Source organism: Natator depressus, chromosome 6 (assembly GCF_965152275.1).
Source record: "Natator depressus isolate rNatDep1 chromosome 6, rNatDep2.hap1, whole genome shotgun sequence".
NCBI lineage: Eukaryota > Metazoa > Chordata > Testudines > Cheloniidae > Natator > Natator depressus.
The window spans coordinates 43,933,024-43,955,445 of record NC_134239.1 but is presented as its reverse complement, the minus strand read 5'-3'; the positions used below and the strand labels follow the sequence as shown (position 1 = coordinate 43,955,445).

Genomic DNA, 22,422 nt, shown 5'->3' with positions numbered 1-22,422 from the left:
TCCCCCTCAGGAGCTGGTCCACCAGGCGCTGGAAGGTGGCCGGCGCTCCCTTGAGGCCGAAAGGCAGGGTCAGAAACTCATAGAGCCCCAGAGGGGTGATAAAGGCCGATTTCAGCCGGGCATCTGCATCCAGCGGCACTTGCCAGTAGCCCTTTGTAAGGTCCATGGTGGTAAGGTACCGAGCTCCTCCCAGCTTGTCTAGGAGCTCGTCCGGCCTGGGCATGGGGTAGGCATCCGATACAGTGATGGCATTGAGCTTCCGATAGTCCACACAGAACCGGACTGACCCATCCTTTTTGGGGACCAGCACCACCGGCGAGGCCCAAGGGCTGGCCGATGGCTGGATCACCCCCAAAGCCAGCATGTCCCGGACCTCTCTTTCCAGGTCCTGAGCAGTTTTCCCTGTGACTCGGAAGGGGGAGCATCTTATCGGCGGGTGCGACCCTGTCTGCACCCGGTGGACAGTCAGATTAGTGCGTCCAGGCTGGTTGGAAAACAGCTGTCGGTACGGATGCAGCACCCCCCTGACCTCAGCTTGCTGGGCAGGGGTGAGCTGATCCGAGAGGGGGATTGTTTCCAGGGGGGAACCAGCTCTGGTCCCAGGGAATAGATCTACTAAAGGGTCATCTCCCTGCTCCTCCCACTGACCACACACAGCTAACACCACATTCCCCCTGGCATAATATGGCTTCATCATATTCACATGGTACACCCGGTGGTGGTGGGCCCGGTTCGACAGCTCCACCACATAGTTTACCTCATTGAGCTGCTTGACGACCTTGAACGGGCCCTCCCAGGCGGCCTGTAGTTTGTTCTTTCTCACGGGGATGAGAACCATCACCTGATCCCCGGTGGCGTAGGCACGGGCCCGCGCCGTGCGGTCATACCAGACCTTCTGCTTCCTCTGGGCTCTGGCCAGATTCTCCCTGGCCAGGCCCATGAGTTCAGCCAGTCTCTCTCGGAAGGTCAGGACATACTCCACCACTGACTCTCCATCGGGAGTGGCCTTCCCCTCCCACTTGTCTCTCATCAGGTCCAGGGGGCCCCTCACCCTCCTTCCATATAACAGTTCGAAAGGCGAAAATCCGGTAGACTCCTGGGGCACCTCCCTGTACGCGAACAGCAGGTGAGGTAAGTACTTGTCCCAATCCTGCGGGTGCTGGTTCATAAAGGTTTTCAGCATCATCTTTAGCGTCCCGTTAAACCTCTCCACCAGCCCATTGGACTGGGGGTGATACGCTGAGGCCCAGTCATGCCGGACCCCACATTTCTCCCACAAGCACCGGAGCAGGGCCGACATGAAGTTGGAGCCTTGGTCTGTCAAGACTTCCCTGGGGAACCCCACTCGGCTGAAAATGGTCAGGAGCGCATCTGCCACGGTGTCTGCTTCAATGGAAGCTAAGGGCACTGCCTCGGGGTAGCGGGTGGCGAAATCTACCACCACCAGAATGTATTTCTTCCCCGACCGGGTCGTCTTGCTGAGAGGCCCCACGATGTCCATGGCCACCTTCTGGAAAGGCTCCTCTATGATGGGCAAAGGTCTCAACGCCGCTTTCCCCTTGTCCCGGGCCTTCCCCACCCTCTGACAGGGGTCACAGGATCGGCAATACTGCCGGACGGTGGTAAAGACCCCGGGCCAGTAAAAGTTCTGTAGCAACCTCTGCCGGGTGCGCCGGATTCCCTGGTGCCCTGCGAGGGGGATGTCATGGGCCAGGGACAGGAGCTTGCGGCGGTACTTCTGGGGGACCACCAGCTGCCTCCTGATCCCACAGGACTCCCCTTCCCCTGGGGGAGCCCATTCTCGGTACAGGAACCCCTTCTCCCACAGGAACCTCTCCTGGCAGCCTCTCCTCATGGTCCGTCCCTCACTGAGGTCGGCCAGGTCCCTGAGCTTCTGCAAGGAGGGATCTTTCCTCAACTCGGCCTGGAACTCAGCGGCTGGGGAAGGGATGGGGCCCGGTTCCCCCTCCGTGGCCAGGTCTGAGGCCGCAGCCTCTCTGAGCCGTGCCCCTCGGCGCTCCCTCCCCACCCGAGTAGGGTCTCGCGCCTCCAGTGTGGTACCCTCCCCAGGGTCAGGTCGCAGTGCCCCTCGCCGGCTCTGGCTACGGGTCACAACCAGGGCGGTCTGGGGGTCGCTTGGCCAGTCCTCTAGGTCTCCCCCCATCAAAACTTCAGTGGGCAAATGGTGGTGTACCCCCACATCCTTGGGGCCCTCCTTGGTCCCCCATTTCAGGTGTACCCTTGCCACGGGCACCTTAAATGGGGTCCCGCCCACCCCCGTCAGGGTCAGGTAGGTGTTGGGCACCACCCGATCTGGGGCCACCACCTCGGGCCGGGCCAGCGTCACCTCCGCGCCCGTATCCCAGTATCCATTGACCTTCCTCCCATCCACCTCCAGGGGAACAAGGCACTCTCTCCGGAGGGACAGCCCCGCACCCACCCTGTAAACCGAGCACCCTGAGTCCAGAGCCTCCAGCCCTCTGGCGGGGCTGGCTGGGGGTACTCTTCCCTCCTGAGCAGGTGGCAAACTGGTAGCCCCCCTTTCCTGGGTCGCCTGCCCCTCGTCCAGCTGAGTCCCTACCCAGTTAACCCTGGGTAGGTTGGGTCTGCTCAGTTTGTCCCGGAGCCCGGGGCACTGGGCCCGTACGTGGCCTCTCTGGCCACAGTGATAGCAGCTCAGGTCACGTTGGTCCCCTCGAACGGGTCGGAGGGGCCCGACACCAGGCGTTCCCCTTTGGAGGGGGTTCTCCCTATTTCCCCGCTGGGAGGCCCCATGGTGACTCTCTCTCTGCATCGGGGGGGGCCTGTTCTTTTGGGACTCCTCCCGGCTACCCCCTGACCGACTGTTCACAAACTCGTCGGCCAGCTGCCCTGCATGCTGGGGGTTCGCGAGCTTTTTGTCCACCAGCCACAGCCTCAGGTCGGAAGGGCACTGTTCATACAGGTGCTCCAGTACGAACAGGTCAAGCAGGTCCTCTTTAGTTTGGGCCCCCACTGTCCACTTGCGGGCATACCCCTGCATCCTGTTGACCAGTTGTAGGTAGGTGACCTCAGGCGTTTTACGCTGACTCCGGAACCTTCTCCGGTACATCTCGGGGGTCAGCCCAAACTCACGGAGCAGGGCCTGTTTGAACAGTTCATAGTCCCCTGCCTCTGCCCCTGTCATCCGGCTGTAGACCTCCACGGCTTTGGGGTCCAGTAAGGGGGTGAGGAACTGGAGCCTGTCTGCAGGGTCAACCCTGTGCAGCTCGCAGGCATTCTCAAAGGCCGTCAGGAAGCTATCTATGTCCTCCCCCTCCTTCCGCTGGGCCAGGAAGCACTTATCAAAGCTCCTTGCAGTCTTGGGTCCCCCCTCACTCACCGCAGCCGGGGCCCCACTGCTCCTCAGCCTGGCCAGCTCCAGTTCATGCTGTCTTTGTTTCTCCTTCTCCTGCTGCTCATGTTGACGTTCCCTCTCCTTCTCCTGACGCTCCCTCTCCTTCTCCTCCTGCTCATGTTGACGTTGTTTCTCCTTCTCCTCCTGCTCATGTTGACGTTGTTTCTCCTCATGTTGACGTTGTTTTTCATGATCCTCCAGCTCCCTCATTTTCCTCTCCCTCTCCCATTCCAGCCGCATCCGCTCCAGGGATGGGGAGCTCCGCCGGGAGGATCCCCTGCTGGCTGCTGGGGTCAGGGGGCCCTCGGTATTCGCTGGGCTTCCCACAACCCCTCCCCCAGGCATAGGTAGGAAGGGTCTCGGGGTGTCCTGGGCAGCAGTCTGACCCCTCCCAGCCTGGTCAGGCCCCAGGGCCCACGCTGCGTCCGCCGGGCGGCTTCCCTCAGGGACAGGGATCGGGTCATCCAAGCGATCCCTCTCCTCCAGCTGGGCAATCAGCTGTTCCTTGGTGGACCTCCCAACGCGCAGCCCCCTCTGCCTGCACAGCTCCACCAGGTCGCTCTTAAGGCGTTTAGCGTACATCTCCCGGCTGGCCACTCGCAGGCCGGGCAGCTGTCCACGGTTTCCAGGAAAAGCCCCTAGTGTGCCAGTCCTTCTTGAGGTCACCACCTCTTTGCCAGGGTCGAGCTGCAGACTCCTCCGCCCCTGGGACCGCTCGCTGCAATCCCCCGGGGGACCCTGTTACTGCAAGAGTCCTTCTCTCTGGTCACACACTCCCAGGGGTTAACCGCCCCCTGAAACCGTCTCTCTCTGAATCTTCAGCACTCCTGGTCCCCGTCAATCCCCCTTCGTTTTACTGTTCCCCAGTCACTTACTGCAGGAAGCGCCGTTCACGGGGTGCAGTAGATCCCACCACTGCCACCAGTTGTCACGGAGTGTGGGGGAGTCCAGGCCCTGCACCCCTCTTCCTGGGATTCACTGAGACTCTCAGCCAGCCAGTAAAACAGAAGGTTTATTGGACAACAGGAACACAGTCCAAAACAGAGCTTGTGGGTACACCCAGGACCCCTCAGTGAAGTCCTTCTGGGGGAGCAGGGAGCTTAGACCCCAGCCTGGGGTTCCCTGTGTTCCTCCACCCAGCCCCAAACTGAAACTAAACCCACCCAGCAGGTTCCCTGCTGCAGCCTCCATCCACATTCCTGGGCAGAGGTGTTACCTCCCCCTCCCCCTCCTGGCTCAGGTGACAGGCTCTCAGGTCTCCCGTCCCCAGGGCACATTCCCAGGTCAACACTCCCCCCTCCCTGCTGCGTCACATCGTCACACAGGGATCAGCAACGTTTGGCACGTGGCCCACCAGGGTAAGCCCCCTGGTGGGCTGGGTCAGTTTGTTTACCTGACGTGTCCACAGGGTCGGCCGATCGCAGCTCCCGCTGGCCACAGTTTGCTGCTCCAGGCCAATGGGGGCTGTGGGAAGTGGCACAGGCCGAGGGATGCGTTGGCTGCTAGCTGTGTTGATGGGAAAAACTCTGCCACCAACTTAGCACTGTCTACACTGGTGCTTAGGTCAGTATAATTTATGTTGCTCAGAGGTGTGGATTATTCACACTCCTGAGTGACATAAGTTATACTAAAGTAATTTGTAGTGTAGACATAGCCTTAGATACCATGCAGTAATGCCCCTCAAAGTCCTTGAGGGTATTGTGTTGATTAAAGCACTCTTCCTTGTCTGGGCCTTTAGACATTTTTGAGCTGACTTGGTATTGCAGAGCATCAGCACAAAAGGAGGGTGTCACAGGGTAGACACATCAAGGGGTGCCCGGTCACCTATGGTCAGCAGGGAGCTTATGTCCTGATTGCTAGAGTCTCTCAGATGGCCTAAAAACAGGAGAGTGCAAACTAGCGATGAGAATCCTTTGGGCTACCCTTGCTCTCAGGGCAGTGTTACCTAGTAGTCAGAGTAGATTGGGCTGCTCCCCAGAGTCTCAGGCTCTCAAGCAGAGTCAGGGCTGGCCCACAACATTTTGGCACCTGAGGCGGGGAGCTGAAATGACACCCCCCATGTCCCCTCGCTTGGGCCAAAACTTTGAAAGGTCTCAATGCTGCCTTCTTCCTGTTCTACTCCTGTCATAAATATAAAGGGAAGGGTAACCACCTTTCTGTATACAGTGCTATAAAATTCCTCCTAGCCAGAGGCAAACCCCTTTCACCTGTAAAGGGTTAAGAAGCTAAGATAACCTCGCGGGCACCTGACCCAAAATGACCAATGAGGGGACAAAAGACTTTCAAATCTGGAGGGGGGGGGGTGAAACAAAGGGTTTGTCTGTCTGTGTGATGCTTTTGCTGGAAACAGATCAGGAATGCAGCCTTACAACTCTGTTAAGTTAGTAAGTAATCTAGCTAGAAATGCATTAGATTTCCTTTTGTTTAATGGCTGGTAACATAAGCTGTGCTGGATGGAATGTATATTCCTGTTTGTGTCTTTTTGTAACTTAAGGTTTTGCCTAGAGGGATTCTCTAGGTTTTGAATCTGATTACCCTGTAAGGTATTTACCATCCTGATTTTACAGAGGTGATTCTTTTACCTTCTTTAATTAAAATTCTTCTTTTAAGAACCAGATTGATTTTTCATTGTTCTTAAGATCCAAGGGTTCGGTCTGTGTTCACCTGTACCAATTGGTGAGGATTCTTATCAAGCCTTTGCCAGGAAAGGGGTTGTAGGCCTTTGGGGGGGGGAATATTTTGGGGGAAGACATCTCCAAGTGGGCTCTTTCCCTGTTCTTTGTTTAAAACACTGGGTGGTGGCAGCATACTGTTGAAGGACAAGGCAAAGTTTGTACCTTGGGGAAGTTTTTAACTTAAGCTGGTAAGAATATGCTTAGGGGGTCTTTCATGCAGGTCCCAAACACCTGTACCCTAGAGTTCAGAGTGGGGAAGGAACCTTGACAACTCCTCTCATGGTATTGCTCTGCTACCTACCCCAATAAAGGAGAACTAAAATTAAAAATTTTGAACAAGGCATTTTAAGTAACACTTAACTTTCAAACACCTGAACAGCAAATGTAACTTTTCTTGTCTGCATAGTAAACATTGGCATTTTTATCTGTTTGAATAATCAGAGTGGTACTTTCCGTGCCTTCTTGGTTACAAAGATTTGAACTGCTTCCTGCTGAAGGTCCATAGTCTGGGCCAGCTCATGCTCTACTGAGTTGGTTGTAAGGCCAACCAGCCTCTCTTGTGTCATTGTGGAGCGTAGATGTGTTTTTAACTTCTGCTTGGAGAAGCTGCGTTCTCCACTGGCAACTGTTACAGGAAGCATTAGAAGTATGCGCAGAGCAACAAAAGCATTTGGAAAGAGGGTGGTCATCTCATTTGTGCACATATATTCCAGAACAGCCTTTGGAGTGGATCCTGCTGAAATGAACTGAAAGCCCTTTCAAGATACATCACCTAAATCACTCGCATCAATATCGTGCATGTCATCATGTGTCACTGTCTCTAGTGCCCTGCATTGCTGGTGTAGGTCTTCTTCAGGTATAGTGAGGAGTTTTGGAATATCATACAACATCCCAAATATGCTGCTGTGTTCCTTGAGCTGCATGAAACGTTCAACTGACTATTGCACAGTCTAGCACCTGGTTAAAGAATTCAACTTTGAGTTGTTGTTTGGGGTCTCTTCTGGGATTATCCTGTGCCTTGTAATCAAAATGTTGTCTTCTTCGGTGACTCTTGTATTCTTGAATGGGTGGGAAAATAGCTTCAGTGTGAAGTTCTTCGGCCAATTTCTGTGCACTCTTCAGAAGGTTTTGAAATCCCTCATCTGACCGGTAAGACTGTAGGTATGACTTTGCTTTGTCCAGTTGTTCCATTGCTCCAGATATGTCAAGGTCAACACCTTGGAGTCTCTTGCTTACAACATTTATTTCAAACAGTATGTCATGCCACAAAACTAAGCCACACAGATATTTGAAGTTATGTATGTTTCTGGCGATTTCATTCCTCTCTGCCACTGTTCTCCCCTGAACAGTTCCTGTCATAGCATTATCCTCCATAAAGGCAACTATGGCATCATCTATCTTCCCAATTTGGTACTTGATAGGCTTTATCACCTCCACTCAACTTTCCCATTGTGAGGCACTCAGCGGTTTCAGTGTCAGAGAGGCTGGTCCCAGATGTTGCTTCAAAATTTGCCATTGATGAGTTGATGTAGAGAAAAATACATAGATGGTTTGAATTACATTAAAAAAATTCAGCAGCCTCACTAGAAGTTGATGCTGCATCACTGACCACCAAGTTCAATTAATGAAAACTGCATGAGACAAAAAAGCTCGAGGGTTTAATTCTTGGATCCGTGTCTGCACTCTTCTGTTCTTTCCTCTCATGTTGGCACCATTATCGTAGCCCTGACCTCTTATGTCAGCTATTGTAATTCCCGTATCTTCCAGCTTTTTAAGAAGCACATTTGCATACCAGCTCCTGTAGTATCATCAATGTCAATAAATTCTAGAAAATGCTCTGACAGTCACCATTGCAGGGACATTTTCCCTAGGTGGTTATTGTTGTTACAAAACTCACCATTAAAGCCATTTGTTCTGTATGGCTGATGTCAGGTGTGCAGTCCAGAGTAACATCTTGCTGACTTCAGATCTGCCACAATCTTCTGTTTGACTTTTGTTACCAGTAACTGTATGATCTCATTTTGAATGGTTTTTCCAAGGTAGTGGTGTGTGTACATTTCTTGGGTGGTGACTCTTCTTAGATGATCCTGGAGTACAGCATCAAACCCAGCCATCAGCTCCACAATTTTAAGGAAGTTTCCATTGTTTGGCACATACAGCTGATCTAAAGAGCCACACAGTGCTAGGTTGGGTAGCAAGCATTCTCGCAATGGCAATGAGCCTTTTCAGAACATTTTGCCAGTGAAGAGACTCTGGTGCAATCTTCTCTTGATGCAGATCATCCATGGTGGCCTTTAACTTTAGTCTCATCTCAAGCTCTTTCCACCTATGGAATGCTCTCTGGTGATTTGCTACCTTCTCATGGCATGCCAGGTTTCTAGCCAGATTTTTCCAGTCCTTTGTTCCTGTAGAACCCAGCGTGGCTGGAACATTAGATTGGAAGATTTCAGAGTAGGAGCCTTGTTAGTCTGTGTCCGCAAAAAGAAAAAAGGAGGACTTGTGGCACCTTACAGACTAACAAATTTATTTGAGCTGTAGCTCACGAAAGCTTATGCTCAAATAAATTTGTTAGTCTCTAAGGTGCCACAAGTCCTCCTTTTCTTTAGGCTGGAAGAGTTTGCAACAAAAACAGTTGCAGCATTCTGGGTTTTTGAGTACATAAGCCATGGCCTCTCCACTTTTGTCACCATCGGGGATTTCACGCCAGTAATGTGTTGGATAGAAACTTCTATTTTCATTGTCTTTGGGGAACATGAAGTTTTTCACTTGCTGTGGCCCATGCAAAACAAGGAAGTCCTTCAGGCTACTGCTCACGTGGGTCCACAGTCCTGGATCATCTAGAATTAAGGAACTAAACTTAGCAGGAGCTGTTTCTTGCACCTCCACCACACTGTTTTCTGTTCTTCAGGAATGTGCATGGTTACATCCATTTGAGAGGGAGATATGGATGCTGCAGTAGCTGCCAGGTCACCCGCACTCTGACTAACTGGAAAATCAGACATCTCCTCACCACTCACATCCTCACTGGGGCTGGAAGGCTCACCGTGAACATTTGTATCTATACTAGAGACTAACCAATTTATTTGAGCATAAGCTTTCGTGAGCTACAGCTCACTTCATCGGATGCATACTGTGGAAAATACAGAAGATGTTTTTATACACACAAACCATGAAAAAATGGGTGATTATCACTACAAAAGTTTTTCTCTCCCCCCACCCCACTCTCCTGCTGGTAATAGTTTATGTAAAGTGATCACTCTCCTTACAATGTGTATGATAATCAAGGTTGGCCATTTCTGGAATTTATAGAATTTATAGAGATAACCTTTTATAGTGATAATCACCCGTTTTTTCATGGTTTGTGTGTATAAAAACATCCTATGTATTTTCCACAGTATGCATCTGATGAAATGAGCTGTAGCTCATGAAAGCTTATGCTCAAATAAATTGGTTAGTCTCTAAGGTGCCACAAGTACTCCTTTTCTTTTTGCGAATACAGACTAACACGGCTGTTACTCTGAAATTTGTATCGATGTATCTCAGGAGAGTTCCTTCCTGCTTAAAGAAAGCAAAGGAAGCTTTTCTATCTCTTTTTCTGAATGCTGCCCCAGAGGGGTGTTTTCTTCTTTCATTCATGACTGCTGTTCTGTGCCAGCTATAGTGGCTCTCAACACTCAATTGAAGGGGACAAATAAGCAGGCTGGTAGCAGGGCCTGAGTGAGGGATGATAGCAGCATCTTAAGGGCCTAACTGGCTCCTAATACTTCAGTTGACTGCCTGTTCTCCTCAAGTGGGTTCAGGGAAGCAGCAGGAAACAGATAGGAAGCTCCCTGAGAAGCTGGTGTTAATCAGTCCAGGCTCCTGGGGGTGCTAATGAGGCTCCTCCTCCTCTCTCTCTCTCCCTGCAGTTCCTGCTGCTGCTTTCTGTTATTCATAGAATCATAGAATATCAGGGTTGGAAGGGACCCCAGAAGGTCATCTAGTCCAACCCCCTGCTCGAAGCAGGACCAATTCCCAGTTAAATCATCCCAGCCAGGGCTTTGTCAAGCCTGACCTTAAAAACCTCTAAGGAAGGAGATTCTACCACCTCCCGAGGTAACGCATTCCAGTGTTTCACCACCCTCTTAGTGAAAAAGTTTTTCCTAATATCCAATCTAAACCTCCCCCATTGCAACTTGAGACCATTACTCCTCATTCTGTCATCTGCTACCATTGAGAACAGTCTAGAGCCATCCTCTTTGGAACCCCCTTTCAGGTAGTTGAAAGCAGCTATCAAATCCCCCCTCATTCTTCTCTTCTGCAGACTATTCCCTCTCACCTTTTCTCCTGCCTGCCTGTTATGTCTCTTGTGCCCTCCTTCCTCCAGCACAGCACTCCACCATCTCTGTGCATCTAGATCAGAGAGAATACATATGCACCAGCAGCAGCCAACAATTTTCTACACTCTGGGTCCTAGTGGCGCCCCCCCACAGTCTGGCACCTGAGGCAGCCGCCTCAGTTCCCCTCATGGTAAGGCCAGCCGTGAGCAGAGTAGAGCATCAAATCAACAGTCTGGGTTGCACAGGTCCTCTGATAGGGTGGAACAGCAAACTCACAGTCTCAATAGTCTAGCATTCTGACTCAGGTGAACAGTAGACAACTGCAAGCCTCTAGGATTAAGGTGGGGAGAAGCTGCCACCATGGTGTGGGGTTGACAGCAGGGGGGGAACCTATGCCCATCTGCTCCACCAGGTCCCAGCCCAGGATCCTAACAGTGGCAGGAGGGTTCCACCACTGGGTCAGCAGGTCTCCCACTGAAACACAGATGAGTTTTCTGGTCCCATGACTGGAATAGATTCTATTTCCCCTGGGCTATTTCCTACCTGGTCTCCCAGTACAGCAGTCCATGGGCCCTCTGGTTCTCTAGGGTCATATGGTGCTGAAGTCTACAATGACTCAGTCCCTTCCCAGGTGTTTACCTGGGGTTTGGTGTGACTGGCCTCTGTGAACTGGGGCTTCCATAGCAGACACTCACAATATGCATCCATCCTCCTCAGTGGTCTGACCCAAATGAGCTGGGCTTCTTCTCTTTATACCCTGAGGGATGTGGCTTCCTCAGCCTGCAATGCACAGTTAACACCTGCAGGGCCAGTGTGGGGTAGATACACCCCATCACAGAGGGCTAATGGCCAGGCCTCCTTTCCACACTCTGTGGTCTGAGGGGTTTCCAGCTGTAAAATTTAGGGCCTGAGGAGGAAAAAGGGCATGTGTTTAAATAATTGGATCTCTCTATGTTTTCTGTGAGTGCTGAGGAGAGCCAGCAGCTTCTTAGAACAGAGCAATGGCACCTTACATGAGGTTTCTGCAAGAAAGGAGTTGCCTGTGTACTGTTTGTTATCATCCCTGTTGAAGGAAATAGGATATGTGAAAATTTTGTAAATGAGCAAATTACACTAAGAAAATGCTTTTCTACATCACGGATTCCTTCTTCAAAAGGAAAACTGACCTTGTAGGCCTCAGATTCTGCTACTGCTCAGCAAAGGGGCAGAAATACATTTTGTATTACTATCTTATGCTACTGTATCTGTATTATGCTTTGGACAAAGCTCAATTAGATCTCTGAAGAATAAAACAATTAAATTGAAACATTTTCTCATAGGTTTTTAACTTAGTGTACAAAATTTACCCATGTAACTCTTATGGAGTGATTAGGGTGACTAGCTAGCAAGGGTGAAAAATCAGGACAGGGGTGGGTGATAATTGGCACCTATATAAGACAAAGCCCCAAATATCGTGACTGTCCCTATAAAATCAGGACATATGATCACCCTATGAGTGATGCTTGTAAATCTATCTGTGCAAATAAAACACATGGATGAAGTGAGTATTCTGAAGAGTCTTTTAGAGCAGTGATTCTCAAACTTTTGTACTGGTGACCCCTTTCACATAGCAAACCTCTGTGTGTGACCCCCCCTACCCTCCTTATAAATTAAAACACTTTAAAATATATTTAACACCATTATAAATGCTGGAGGCAAAGCAGGGCTTGGGGTGGAGGCTGACAACTTGCGATCCCCCCATAATAACCTCATGACCTCCTGAGATGTCCTGACCCACAGTTTGAGAACCCCTGTTTTAGAGTTTCGATAAGGCCTTTTATAATTTGTTCACATGTATTGACTCCAGGCAGAATCTTGGCCAGAATGAATTTAACATGGAGATTAATACTTCATACATATTTCCTCAAAATGTAATTTGGCCATTTTTTAGTGTTATGAATACGTGCGAAAGGGAATCAGTGGTGGAACAGTCACACTGGACATTTTTTTTGTAACTGTAAATAGCACATTTAGCAGCAGTAACTTTTTTCATGTGTGTCCATACAAACTTTACAATGTCTTCATATGAATAGTTCTTATGATACAAAGTACAGTGAAACTTGAATTAAGCAATCCAGGGAATGAACAAAAATGAATTCCCCAACAGAGATGTTCTTTAACTAAAGGTCAGAAAAAAATGTATTTGAAAACCTCATAGGGTAATTTAAAGTAGTCATTGTATATGGGGGGATGCTAGCAAGAGGGGATCCTTGGTGCAGATTTCTCCATATAGTTTAAAAGACAATTTGAGCAAATATAATACAGTGGACGGGGAGGGAGAAAATAGTTTAGTCTTCATTTATAAGCTGGAGTTTTAGCTTTGAAATTCCAGTTCTTTTATGGACTTAAGTCAGAACTGATTGCTTACACAAGTTCTATATCTTGGGGTCAGGAGCAGAGAGGAGGAAGGATTTCCATATAAACGATGGCTTATTTTTTCAAGAGCTAAACATTTTCTGATGTCAGATGTGACACAATTACTGGACTCACTGTTCATGAGTCTATAGAACCTGCAAAGCTTTCAGTTCTTGTGAGACTATCCTCTCAGAATAGTGATCCCAGTCTTTTGTACTTCTGTGTCACCTAGCAATATCACGAGAGAGAGAGAGAGAGAGAGAGAGAGAGACTGTTGACATCAAATAAGCCAAAGCAGTTTTGGAATTTATGCTCTAGTACATCAGCTTCAAAGGGAGAAATACTGTTGCAGCTTTAAGATATCTATGGTAAATATTTTTATTCATGCAGATTATCTGTATCTTTTAAAATTCCTAAAGGCTTAAAGTCAGATAATTGGGGTTTCCACTTTTAAAACACAATGGATTGATAAGAATAGCACTTGTTGCAGAGGACTAGTGTTTGCTACCTACTATAACCACATACAAATTATTTTTCTTTTCCAAACACTAAACACAGATTTTTGGCTCTGTTTCTATGAATCTATCTTTATCTAGGTGATTTTATGGCTCTTGTCATTGTAGTATCTGAGTGCTGAGATGAAAATGGAAACGCTTAAATCCCTCGTCTTTTAACATGGATAAAGCGAATTACACCTAAATGCATTTTAATGTTTAAATCTACAACCAGCATGGTTACAAACCAAATGATTCCTCTTCCATTATGTGAACAAATGAGAACCTGAACTTGTTTCTCTTGGCTCGGAGCGGGGTGCAAGTCGGGAGTGCTGGAGTGTTCCTCTCTGCCTCCACTCCCACAGTGACTCTCCCTGGATGTCTTGGAGAGTTTGCACTTCAGGGTTAGTTGAGGGATAAAGCTGGGATTGGGACAGGAGGGCCGGCAACACTCCACCAGATTGTCTCTATTTCCCAATAACGCTGTATGGGAAGACCAGCATCAGGTAATATTGTCTGGGTTAGCATTTGCTTGTGTGCCCCTGTACTGACATGTGCCCCTCCTCCTCCACACTCCAGAGGAGTACCTCATGGCAGCAGGGAACCTCTGGCAGTCTAGTTCTTTCAGAGCTGTACTGTCAATGGCCATAGAGGAGGAGACATAGGCCCTCTGAATCGTTCCGCTGGTGGAAAAATTAGCAGAGAAGCCTGTAGATACAAGCTCATAAAGTTTCCAGGTCCCCCCTACAGGTTATTCCCAGATGATCAATCTATGGAAGTTACACCCATGTAACCGGGGACCCAATGCAAAGCTCACTAAAGACAATGGGAGTCTCTCCTTTGACTTCAATGGGCTTTGGATGAGGTCACTTATGTTTAATTCTTATACTGTGCTCATTGCCATAGTATCAAAGCATAGGGCCCCAATAAGCACAAGCTGTGCTCATGTACAGCTGGAGGTTGTCTTTGCAGGGTTTTGGCTAGTCTGACTGCTTGTACCGATGTTCTGTCCACACCAGAGCAACAAACCAAGCCAGTAAAAATGAAATAAAACATGCCAATGGTGTTTTTAATACAGGTAAAGCTTTCATGATTTCCTTCTTTGGGGTGGATAGGTCTGAGGAGTGCTCAGGTTACAGAGAAGGTCCAGTGACTCATTTTTTACCCTTGATTTGTATAGTCCTTTAGTAAAACAAAACTGCAGCAGCTGGATGATGTTTCTATGACAAACCAAAGTGCTGGGAATGCAAATGTAAGCTTAGTTTTGAGTTGAATTGTTTTTTCCAGCATCACCTATGAACAATTCTGTCCGTCGGTCTGCAAGAATGAATTCTATAAAGTTTGATTTGGAGAAGCACCCAAAAGTCCCAGTGCTAATCCATACCTTTTTCCTCTGAAGCTCTTGCAAAGTCAGGTTGTTTCATGGTACTTTCTCATTAAGGACTTGCTGGAAATACCACTACAGCAACCCCTTTTGCCATATTATGATACTTCTATCTCTGGCTAACGAGCGAGGTATTAGTCTGAAAAAACAAACAATAAGATGAACTCTTTTTAATCTCAAAAATGGTTTGTGGTTTGGGTGAGGGTTTGATTCAGTTTTTATTTCATCCAAACCAGTGCATTCCTTTCTAATTCAATAGTCCTGACAGAATGAGTCTTTATTGGCTAATTTGCATCCTGGTGAGAAATTAATTGGAAGAGGTAGGCAGTGGAAGCAATGTACTGCATATACCTGGGACTGCATGACATAAATGTCACGGCCTTCTCATTTCTTTTTAATGTTGCATTTATGTCCAGTTCAAAACCTCCTTTTGCCATGGTTCTCTGGCTGAATAATTTAAAATCCCTTTAGTTTGACTCCAAGATCCCAAGTTATGTAAATTGTTTGTCTCTTACAAGAAAAAAGAAAAAATTGGATAATCGTTGCCAAACTGCATTTCAGTCTCTGCAGACTCATTATAATCAGCCGCTCAAGACTGGCTTTTCTAGTCTATCAACTGGATTATTTACACCTTCAAATTTCTAAAGTGTAACTATAGGTACCAATCCTGTTCCCTGGTTACCTAGCCCATAAAATTAAAACAACAAAATAAGCCTATAAATATATTCACCTTAGTCCAACCCCCTCCTCAACAGCTTTTGGAAAGGGGGAGGGGAGGGAAATGTGCACTGCAGCTTGCCTGAAGAGTTAATAAATCTCAGCTCTGGAAGACAAAGGGGGAGAAGCAAGTTCCAAAATCAAGGACATCTTGCAAAGAACGTACTGTCAGCAGCAGGATCAGGGCATAGCAGTAAGAGCTCTCTCTTACCATTATTCCATACACTGTAACCATTTCAATATTTGTTATGGCTTTTGTTAGCCTTATTTTTAAGAAAACACTAAAGGGTTATGTGCATGCATGTGTGTTTAATATAAATGATAATCTGCAGAAGTACAATTTACTAGGTTCTGTGAAGGAATTATTGGCACTGATCTCTTGGGAAAGTTGCAACACTGGAATTTAAAAAGAATTTTTTTGTAACTTATTTGAAAGTTTTCCATTCATCATGATGATTTATTGATCATTCTATGACTATGGTTTAATTAAGCATACAAAGGCTTGGCAGTTATAGCAGAGGCATATCCTTTTAGAAAGGCTAACAATATGTTAACCCAAGGAAATTCCAATCTGAGATAGAACTCTACAGGGTCATATATAAGTTCAGTGTAATGGATATGAATATACATGGTACCATTTCCAAAAAACAGGTACATGACCAGCCTATAAACATTGAATGTATGTCTCATTTGTTCAGTTATTTATTAACTGATTTATGAAAAAAATCCCACCATCCTACTTCAATTTTAACCATTTTTCATAGTTGAATAAAATCAGCTATTCCAGATTCATGGATATTCATGTTCCTAGCATTCATGGTCTAGAATTAAATGGAAATACATAATTCTGAAAAGAATCTTCAAGTTTTGTGGAAAATGACATCTTGACATGCCACCCTTGGTTATGAAGAAGAGCTCTGTATCAGCTCGAAAGCTTGTCTCTTTCATCAATAGGAGTTGGCCCAGTAAAATATATTGCATCACTCACCTTGTCTCAGCTATGAAACAGGTGGCTATCTGCTCTCTAAATGAAGTGTTATTGCTAAAATAAAGTAAACAGTGTTTTAAAGCAAGGAACACACATCTTCATAGTAAAACTCAAGTTTGTTTTACAATTAAGGAAAAGTGACATGGTCCCCAACCCTTCCCACACCCAAGTTTTTTTTATATATATATTGAAAATATCTTAAAAGAATACAAAATGTTATACTTAAACATATATTAATTAGTACACTTAAATATAGCTTAATTATATTTACAGTATGATGCAGATACTTTTAAGTTTTAATGCCAACTTCAATGTTTCCCAAAAAACATAACATTATATAAATATACAATAAATATTTGTTACACATGGTGAATAATAGAGAACTGGTCCACAGACATTAACTTACATTTGCACGAAAGTCTTTACTTTAACAAAGCAATAGGCCTGCTGACATGAATGAAATACCTTTGCCACAAACAGACCACAGCAAGACTTCAATTGAGTGACTTTTTAAGAAATATCTCATTTCAACTAAAACTGCCAAGCCTGGGATCATGTATGTATTAGGCCCCGCATGTGACAGCCATGGAACCATATTGTAATTAATTGCTTAGTTCATTGATTGTAATTGTAAATACCAACACCTTAGGGAATAATTTGTACCACATTAATATACTTGCATAGAAGATTCATTTGCTATTCCTGTCCCAAAAGAATGAATCTATGGATTTTTTTAAAATGTACAATTATTAAAGAAAATAGAAGTCAGATTCTTCAACCTTTACTCACTTTGTTTAATAAGCTACTCCATAAGTAGATCCATTAAATCCAATTACTCAAGAGTAAGAGTGGCAGAATTTGGACATAGATCAATGTACAGTATTCTTAACAATTTACATCTGGCCTAATAATGGCTGAGAGTTTTGTTTGAGTAAAGACATATATATAGATAATTTTGCAAGTTCACTATCTTTGTTCTTTCTAGTATAAATTATATTTAAAGAAACAGTCACTTCTCTCATAGACACTTATTAAAGTCAATTTGAAATTATTTTAGTCTTATGTCCAAATTAGATTCCTGTCATGTTCTATCTGTCCTTCCACTGCCAAGTTAAGAAATAGGTAATACACCTATACACTGCTTAATTTCACCCCTTCCTGTTTTCTACACGGCTGCCTTTTTTAATTTTTGTGATTTGAAAAATATGAGACAATAAAACCATTGTCACATCTAAAGTTAGACCTCAGTAGAGTCAGTTGCTCTTCCCGGCTGAAATTCCAGCTTCATTAAAGTCAATGGCAAAACTTTCATTGACTTCAGTGGGGACAGGATTTCACCCCTTCTGTCTACAGAAAGAGTATGGAAAGACTTTTGAGGTTGCAATTGCTTCATACAGTATTATCAGGGCTATGAAAAATAAGGATATTTAACACACACAAAACTGATGGTGGACCAAATGATTTGAACAAAATCAAATCCTCTCCCAACCAATCCTTCAGTTTGTATAAAGCAAACTCAAACTGGACTCTGCCTCTGAGATCTTCAGTTAAGTACTTTAGTTGTAGTTTCCATCTAGGAGCAGCATGCCTGAAATCTCTTCATAAAGCCTGAAGTTTGCAGCTTCAAGAGGTTCAGATAAATGTCTCTCTCTTTATTCCTGTGGATTTCCACAGTTGCAGCAGCACACTCTTGCTAGCAGTCCCTAAGCTTAAACATATTGAGGATGGAGAAAGAAGTTGTCATTGAGCAGGTGGGGCAGCTAAATTCTGGTAGTCATTTATTCTGCTGAACTGACAGATCCAGAGTCTGTTTACTTTTAGTAGAAGGACCATTTATTTAGTCAATCCTTGGCAGACAAGGATGATTGGGTTAATTTATGGGATAATGTCTACTTGTATATTGATCAAATAGGTGGGTTACATGGTGCTGAACATATGTCCAGGGATAATTTGTGAGAAGGGAATACATTTTACAATAAGCCTGATCACAGGTGATTTAAAATAGAGATGCAAAATAGGGCACACAGTTTGCTAATATTAAATTCTGGATGAAGTACAGCAAAATGTAAGTGTCCTTGTTTTACCTATTTTTTCTCTTATCTCTTTTCTCCCACCTACCTGAATTGCCTACAAAGCTGAACTATTGGGCTAATGGACTCACTAACTACCAGTTACTTGAGTAGAGGGTGAGCTACTTTCTCTCACTCTAGACTGTGTGTTTCCCCCACTGTATTCACTGCAATTGCTGTACTTGGTCCTTACCTACATTTATACTTTGTTTAATCATCTTTGCTCTGGTTTTGAGTTTCTAACTCAAAAATATGGATTTCATGCTATTCGACTATTAGGACATTACTGGATTTGGTGTTAGCTATCACCAGTGGTGACGATCACACCTACCTTTTTTTTTTTTTTTTTTTTACAGTTTTATTTATTCATGATGCTATTCGTTTAATGGATTAAATCTGCCATGTACTGCACCTTAAGATATAGAACCTCTTGAACGTATCCAAATATATTCAGTACTTAAAGTTAGAAGTAGAACCCTCTTTCTACTTCATTCCAGAGCCACCCCTCCTGATCCTTCAGGCCTGAATTCTCTCAATTTCTCAAGTGCTATATTTCCCAGAAAGTCAAGGGATGGAGCATATTAGATGTTTCCTTTGTCATCAGTGGAGAATTAGGCTATAGTACAGACATCAGTATGCTGGGCAGTGGCATTGCTCTGCCGCTGAATACATGGTGCCAAATTCATTGCAGATTTACACTCATGCAGCCCCACTCAACCCAATGTGTTGTAACTCATAATTGAATTTGGCCCACACTGTCCCACCCTGTAGCCGCTCTGATCTACGTTTACTGTACTCTGTTCAGACCATATTATCGTGAAATTTTATTGTGCTTCAACAAAACGTTTGATCCAAGCACAAAAAGGCTTTTATTCCATTTTAAGTAATTGCTTTCAACACTCTATACAATATTTTCAGTATGACAAGCTTTAGTCATACGGTGAGGAGTGAAATATTTTAGAGATGGCAATCAATTTCCTGCCCAAGACAGGAAGGGGCCGGGGGGGGGGGGGGAGGGAGAAACTCCAAACAACTCCTCCCCCAAGCCCCTCCTCCCCACACAAACCAATGTGATATAAGCAAATGCAGTTTTTTCACAATGTAGCCATAAAAAAAAAAAAAAGCCTGGAGCCAGACAGTTACACAAGTGCTGTCCTTAAGCCCGCAGCTCAGCAATGTGAAGCGGAACATCAGGATTCTTTTTCGGTTGCCTCTTTTTTTAAAATTTATTTATTTATTTAGTCAGTAGCCTGATTCAATATTGCAAACACCTTCACAACATCCAAAAAAAAAAAAAAAACCCCAAAAAACCAAAAACAAATTTGTTTCATCCAGAACATGTATCTAACGATTTTTTTTTCCCTTTTCCAACCTCATGGGAATTTAAAAGTAAAAAAATAAAACAGTAAAACTATGACAACAGCACCTTGACATTGCTTTAATTCCAACGCTATCAGAAGGTAAAAGCAGTAAACGGATATAATACTAACAGGAATAAAGATACTTACTGTCTAAAATGTAAACGGAATGTTTTGGTTCAAATTTTTTTTTCTGAAAGAGGACAGTTTATCATCAATTCACAATTGAAGCAGCATGCAATTTTATTATTTTTTTAAACTTTTTACGTTTTCAATTCTTGGCAACGGCAACAAACCACAATGTTATCGAGGAATGTAATGCAGAGACTTATTCGTTTTAGTTGTGCGCAAATGACGTTTGTTCCCCTTCAGGTCATGGATATGTTCAATAAATAGATTGTGGAACCACTGTACTGTATAAACTTCAGTTATACATGCAGTCCATAAAATTATTATTTTACTGAATAATTTACCCTGTTATGTATATATACAAATAGATAATTTTGTCTCAATATAATCTATACAACACGAATCCACTATCTTCCCCTTTTAATGGTCAATGTACATACACAGGAAGTGTCTATTCTTATAAACCGCCAGCCAACTCTCTTTTTGTTATCCATGGTGAGAGCTCGCACATAAGACTGGGTAGTTCGGCACTGGGAATTCCAATGCCTCTTGTCTATGCCCCTGCAACCCTCTTTTGTGTAGCCTTTGGGATTGCATTTGGTCTCATAGAAGTATTGCTTCAGTTGGCCTTTGGGTACTGGGACTTTTTCCAGGACCGTAACCGTTGCACCAGACATGTCCACTGCAGTCTTTTTCTCTGCTGCTGTTACCCACTCACTAGTACTGTCACACACGCTCAGCTCCCCACGGCGAGCAGGGTCAGAGTGGCGCCGGACCCTCATGGACATATTTGCAGCATCCAAGTAATTTTTGTACTCCTCAAGCAGAAAGAGCAATGGGGGCTCCAAAGGCACTTGACTGCTTAGCATAACCCGAGACGTGTACAAGTCGGCATCCTTGTTTTCCTCACTGGGCTGGACGTCCTGCTCCTCATCTAGAAGCTCCTCTATGACATGTTCAAAAGTGCCTGCCAATGATGTCAGTCCTCTTGAACCAGTGTTGGGCCCACTTAGGCTCTCCAGAGTCCCATGGGTCCGAAGACCTGGGTAAGCCAAGCTGCCTAGTCCTCTGACACTTGCTTCTTTCATAGGGGCAGCTTTCATGCAACTGAAGTATGAAATAACCATAGTAAGGAAAAGGATGGTCATCACTCTTCTTACTTGGTGGAACTGTTAAGGACAAGACAAAAAACAGAGATTTAAAATTTCATAGGGGCCAAAAAAAAAAAAAATCCATATCCATTTAGTTGACCCGAGAGGAGAAAAGTTTACTTATGTAACAGCTGTTACGAACATCAGCAGCACAAAGGTGTAGATTAATATCAATGGTGCATTATTGTTTCCGTTTTATAAAAAGACACTCAACATTTGTCCCTTGATTTATATCTTCAGCTAACACATAAGCCAATGAATAGGCAACCCTGCCCAAGGTCCTTCATTAGTAAATGTCACACTTCAGATACTATATAGGCTTAAGATTTAATGACCTTCCATTTGTGGTGCAAGTGCCATTTCTAATCTGCTGTTACACTAAACATCCACAGTACAATGGTAATAATCTGAAGAGTTTCAGAGTTACAAAAAGAAAAGGAGGACTTGTGGCACCTTAGAGACTAACCAATTTATTTGAGCATAAGCTTTCGTGAGCTACAGCTCACTTCATCGGATGCATTCATTCATCATGAAGTGAGCTGTAGCTCATGAAAGCTTATGCTCAAATAAATTGGTTAGTCTCTAAGGTGCCACAAGTACTCCTTTCCTTTTTGCGGATACAGACTAACACGGCTGCTACTCTGAAACCTGTCTGTTACAAGTACACAGCTATGTATTTTAACCCTGATGTAGAAGTTGAGATGTAAAGTAGGGCTACCTTCTCTTGGCTGTTAAAACAAATTTGAGGTTGTGTAGGTCACAACATGAACATTCTGGGCAAAAAGTAATTAGCTATGCATTTGGTCCTTATCCATACTGCAGCTTGAACTGTGCTAGCAACAGCCATACTAAATAAAAGCTGCTCTGCCAGAACCCTCCCCAGCACCTGTTTTCCTGTGTGGTTGTTGCTCATGTGGGTCAAACAAGATTTCCATTCTGAGTGCGCGCACAGGTATTTTATTCCGAGGAGTGTTGTGGCCCAAACCGTGTCACAGCCTGCCTGCCTGAGGTTGTCTATAGCATATGTGGACACAACCACCATAAGCTATAACTATGGTTTGAAAAATACCTTCATTCACCAATAGAAACCATACAATTACTGAGCGTTGGCAAGCCTACCTCTTGCCTAAAAGCAGGTGTGTACAGAAATTGACTATGCAACCAGACAAACCATCACAGAGTTAATACTATCATAAACACTTAAAATACAGCCTAAGTAAATACATTGTTTGTATCACACACACACACGTTTCAACACACGTTATATTGAAAGGACAATAATAAAATCGCTGTACGGTAACTTAGAAGGGCCAAATTCTACCGTCTTTATTCAGGCAAGCTTGCTGTTGAACGCAGCATTGATTTCAA

At 45.2% G+C, this 22,422-nt stretch overlaps 1 protein-coding gene across 7 annotated transcripts in view; it reads right to left on the bottom strand.

Annotated features, from left to right (window-relative positions):
• Window positions 1-20,109: 20,109 nt before the first annotated feature.
• Window positions 20,110-22,422, bottom strand: part of BDNF (brain derived neurotrophic factor) — a 47,580-nt gene continuing 45,267 nt past the window's right edge. For all 7 annotated transcript variants that reach the window (XM_074956966.1, XM_074956965.1, XM_074956968.1 and 4 more), the window contains exon 2: window positions 20,110-21,072. In XM_074956966.1, the coding sequence (XP_074813067.1) occupies window positions 20,311-21,072 (762 nt within the window). In that variant the 3' untranslated portion in view covers window positions 20,110-20,310. The remainder of the gene's footprint in view (window positions 21,073-22,422) is intronic.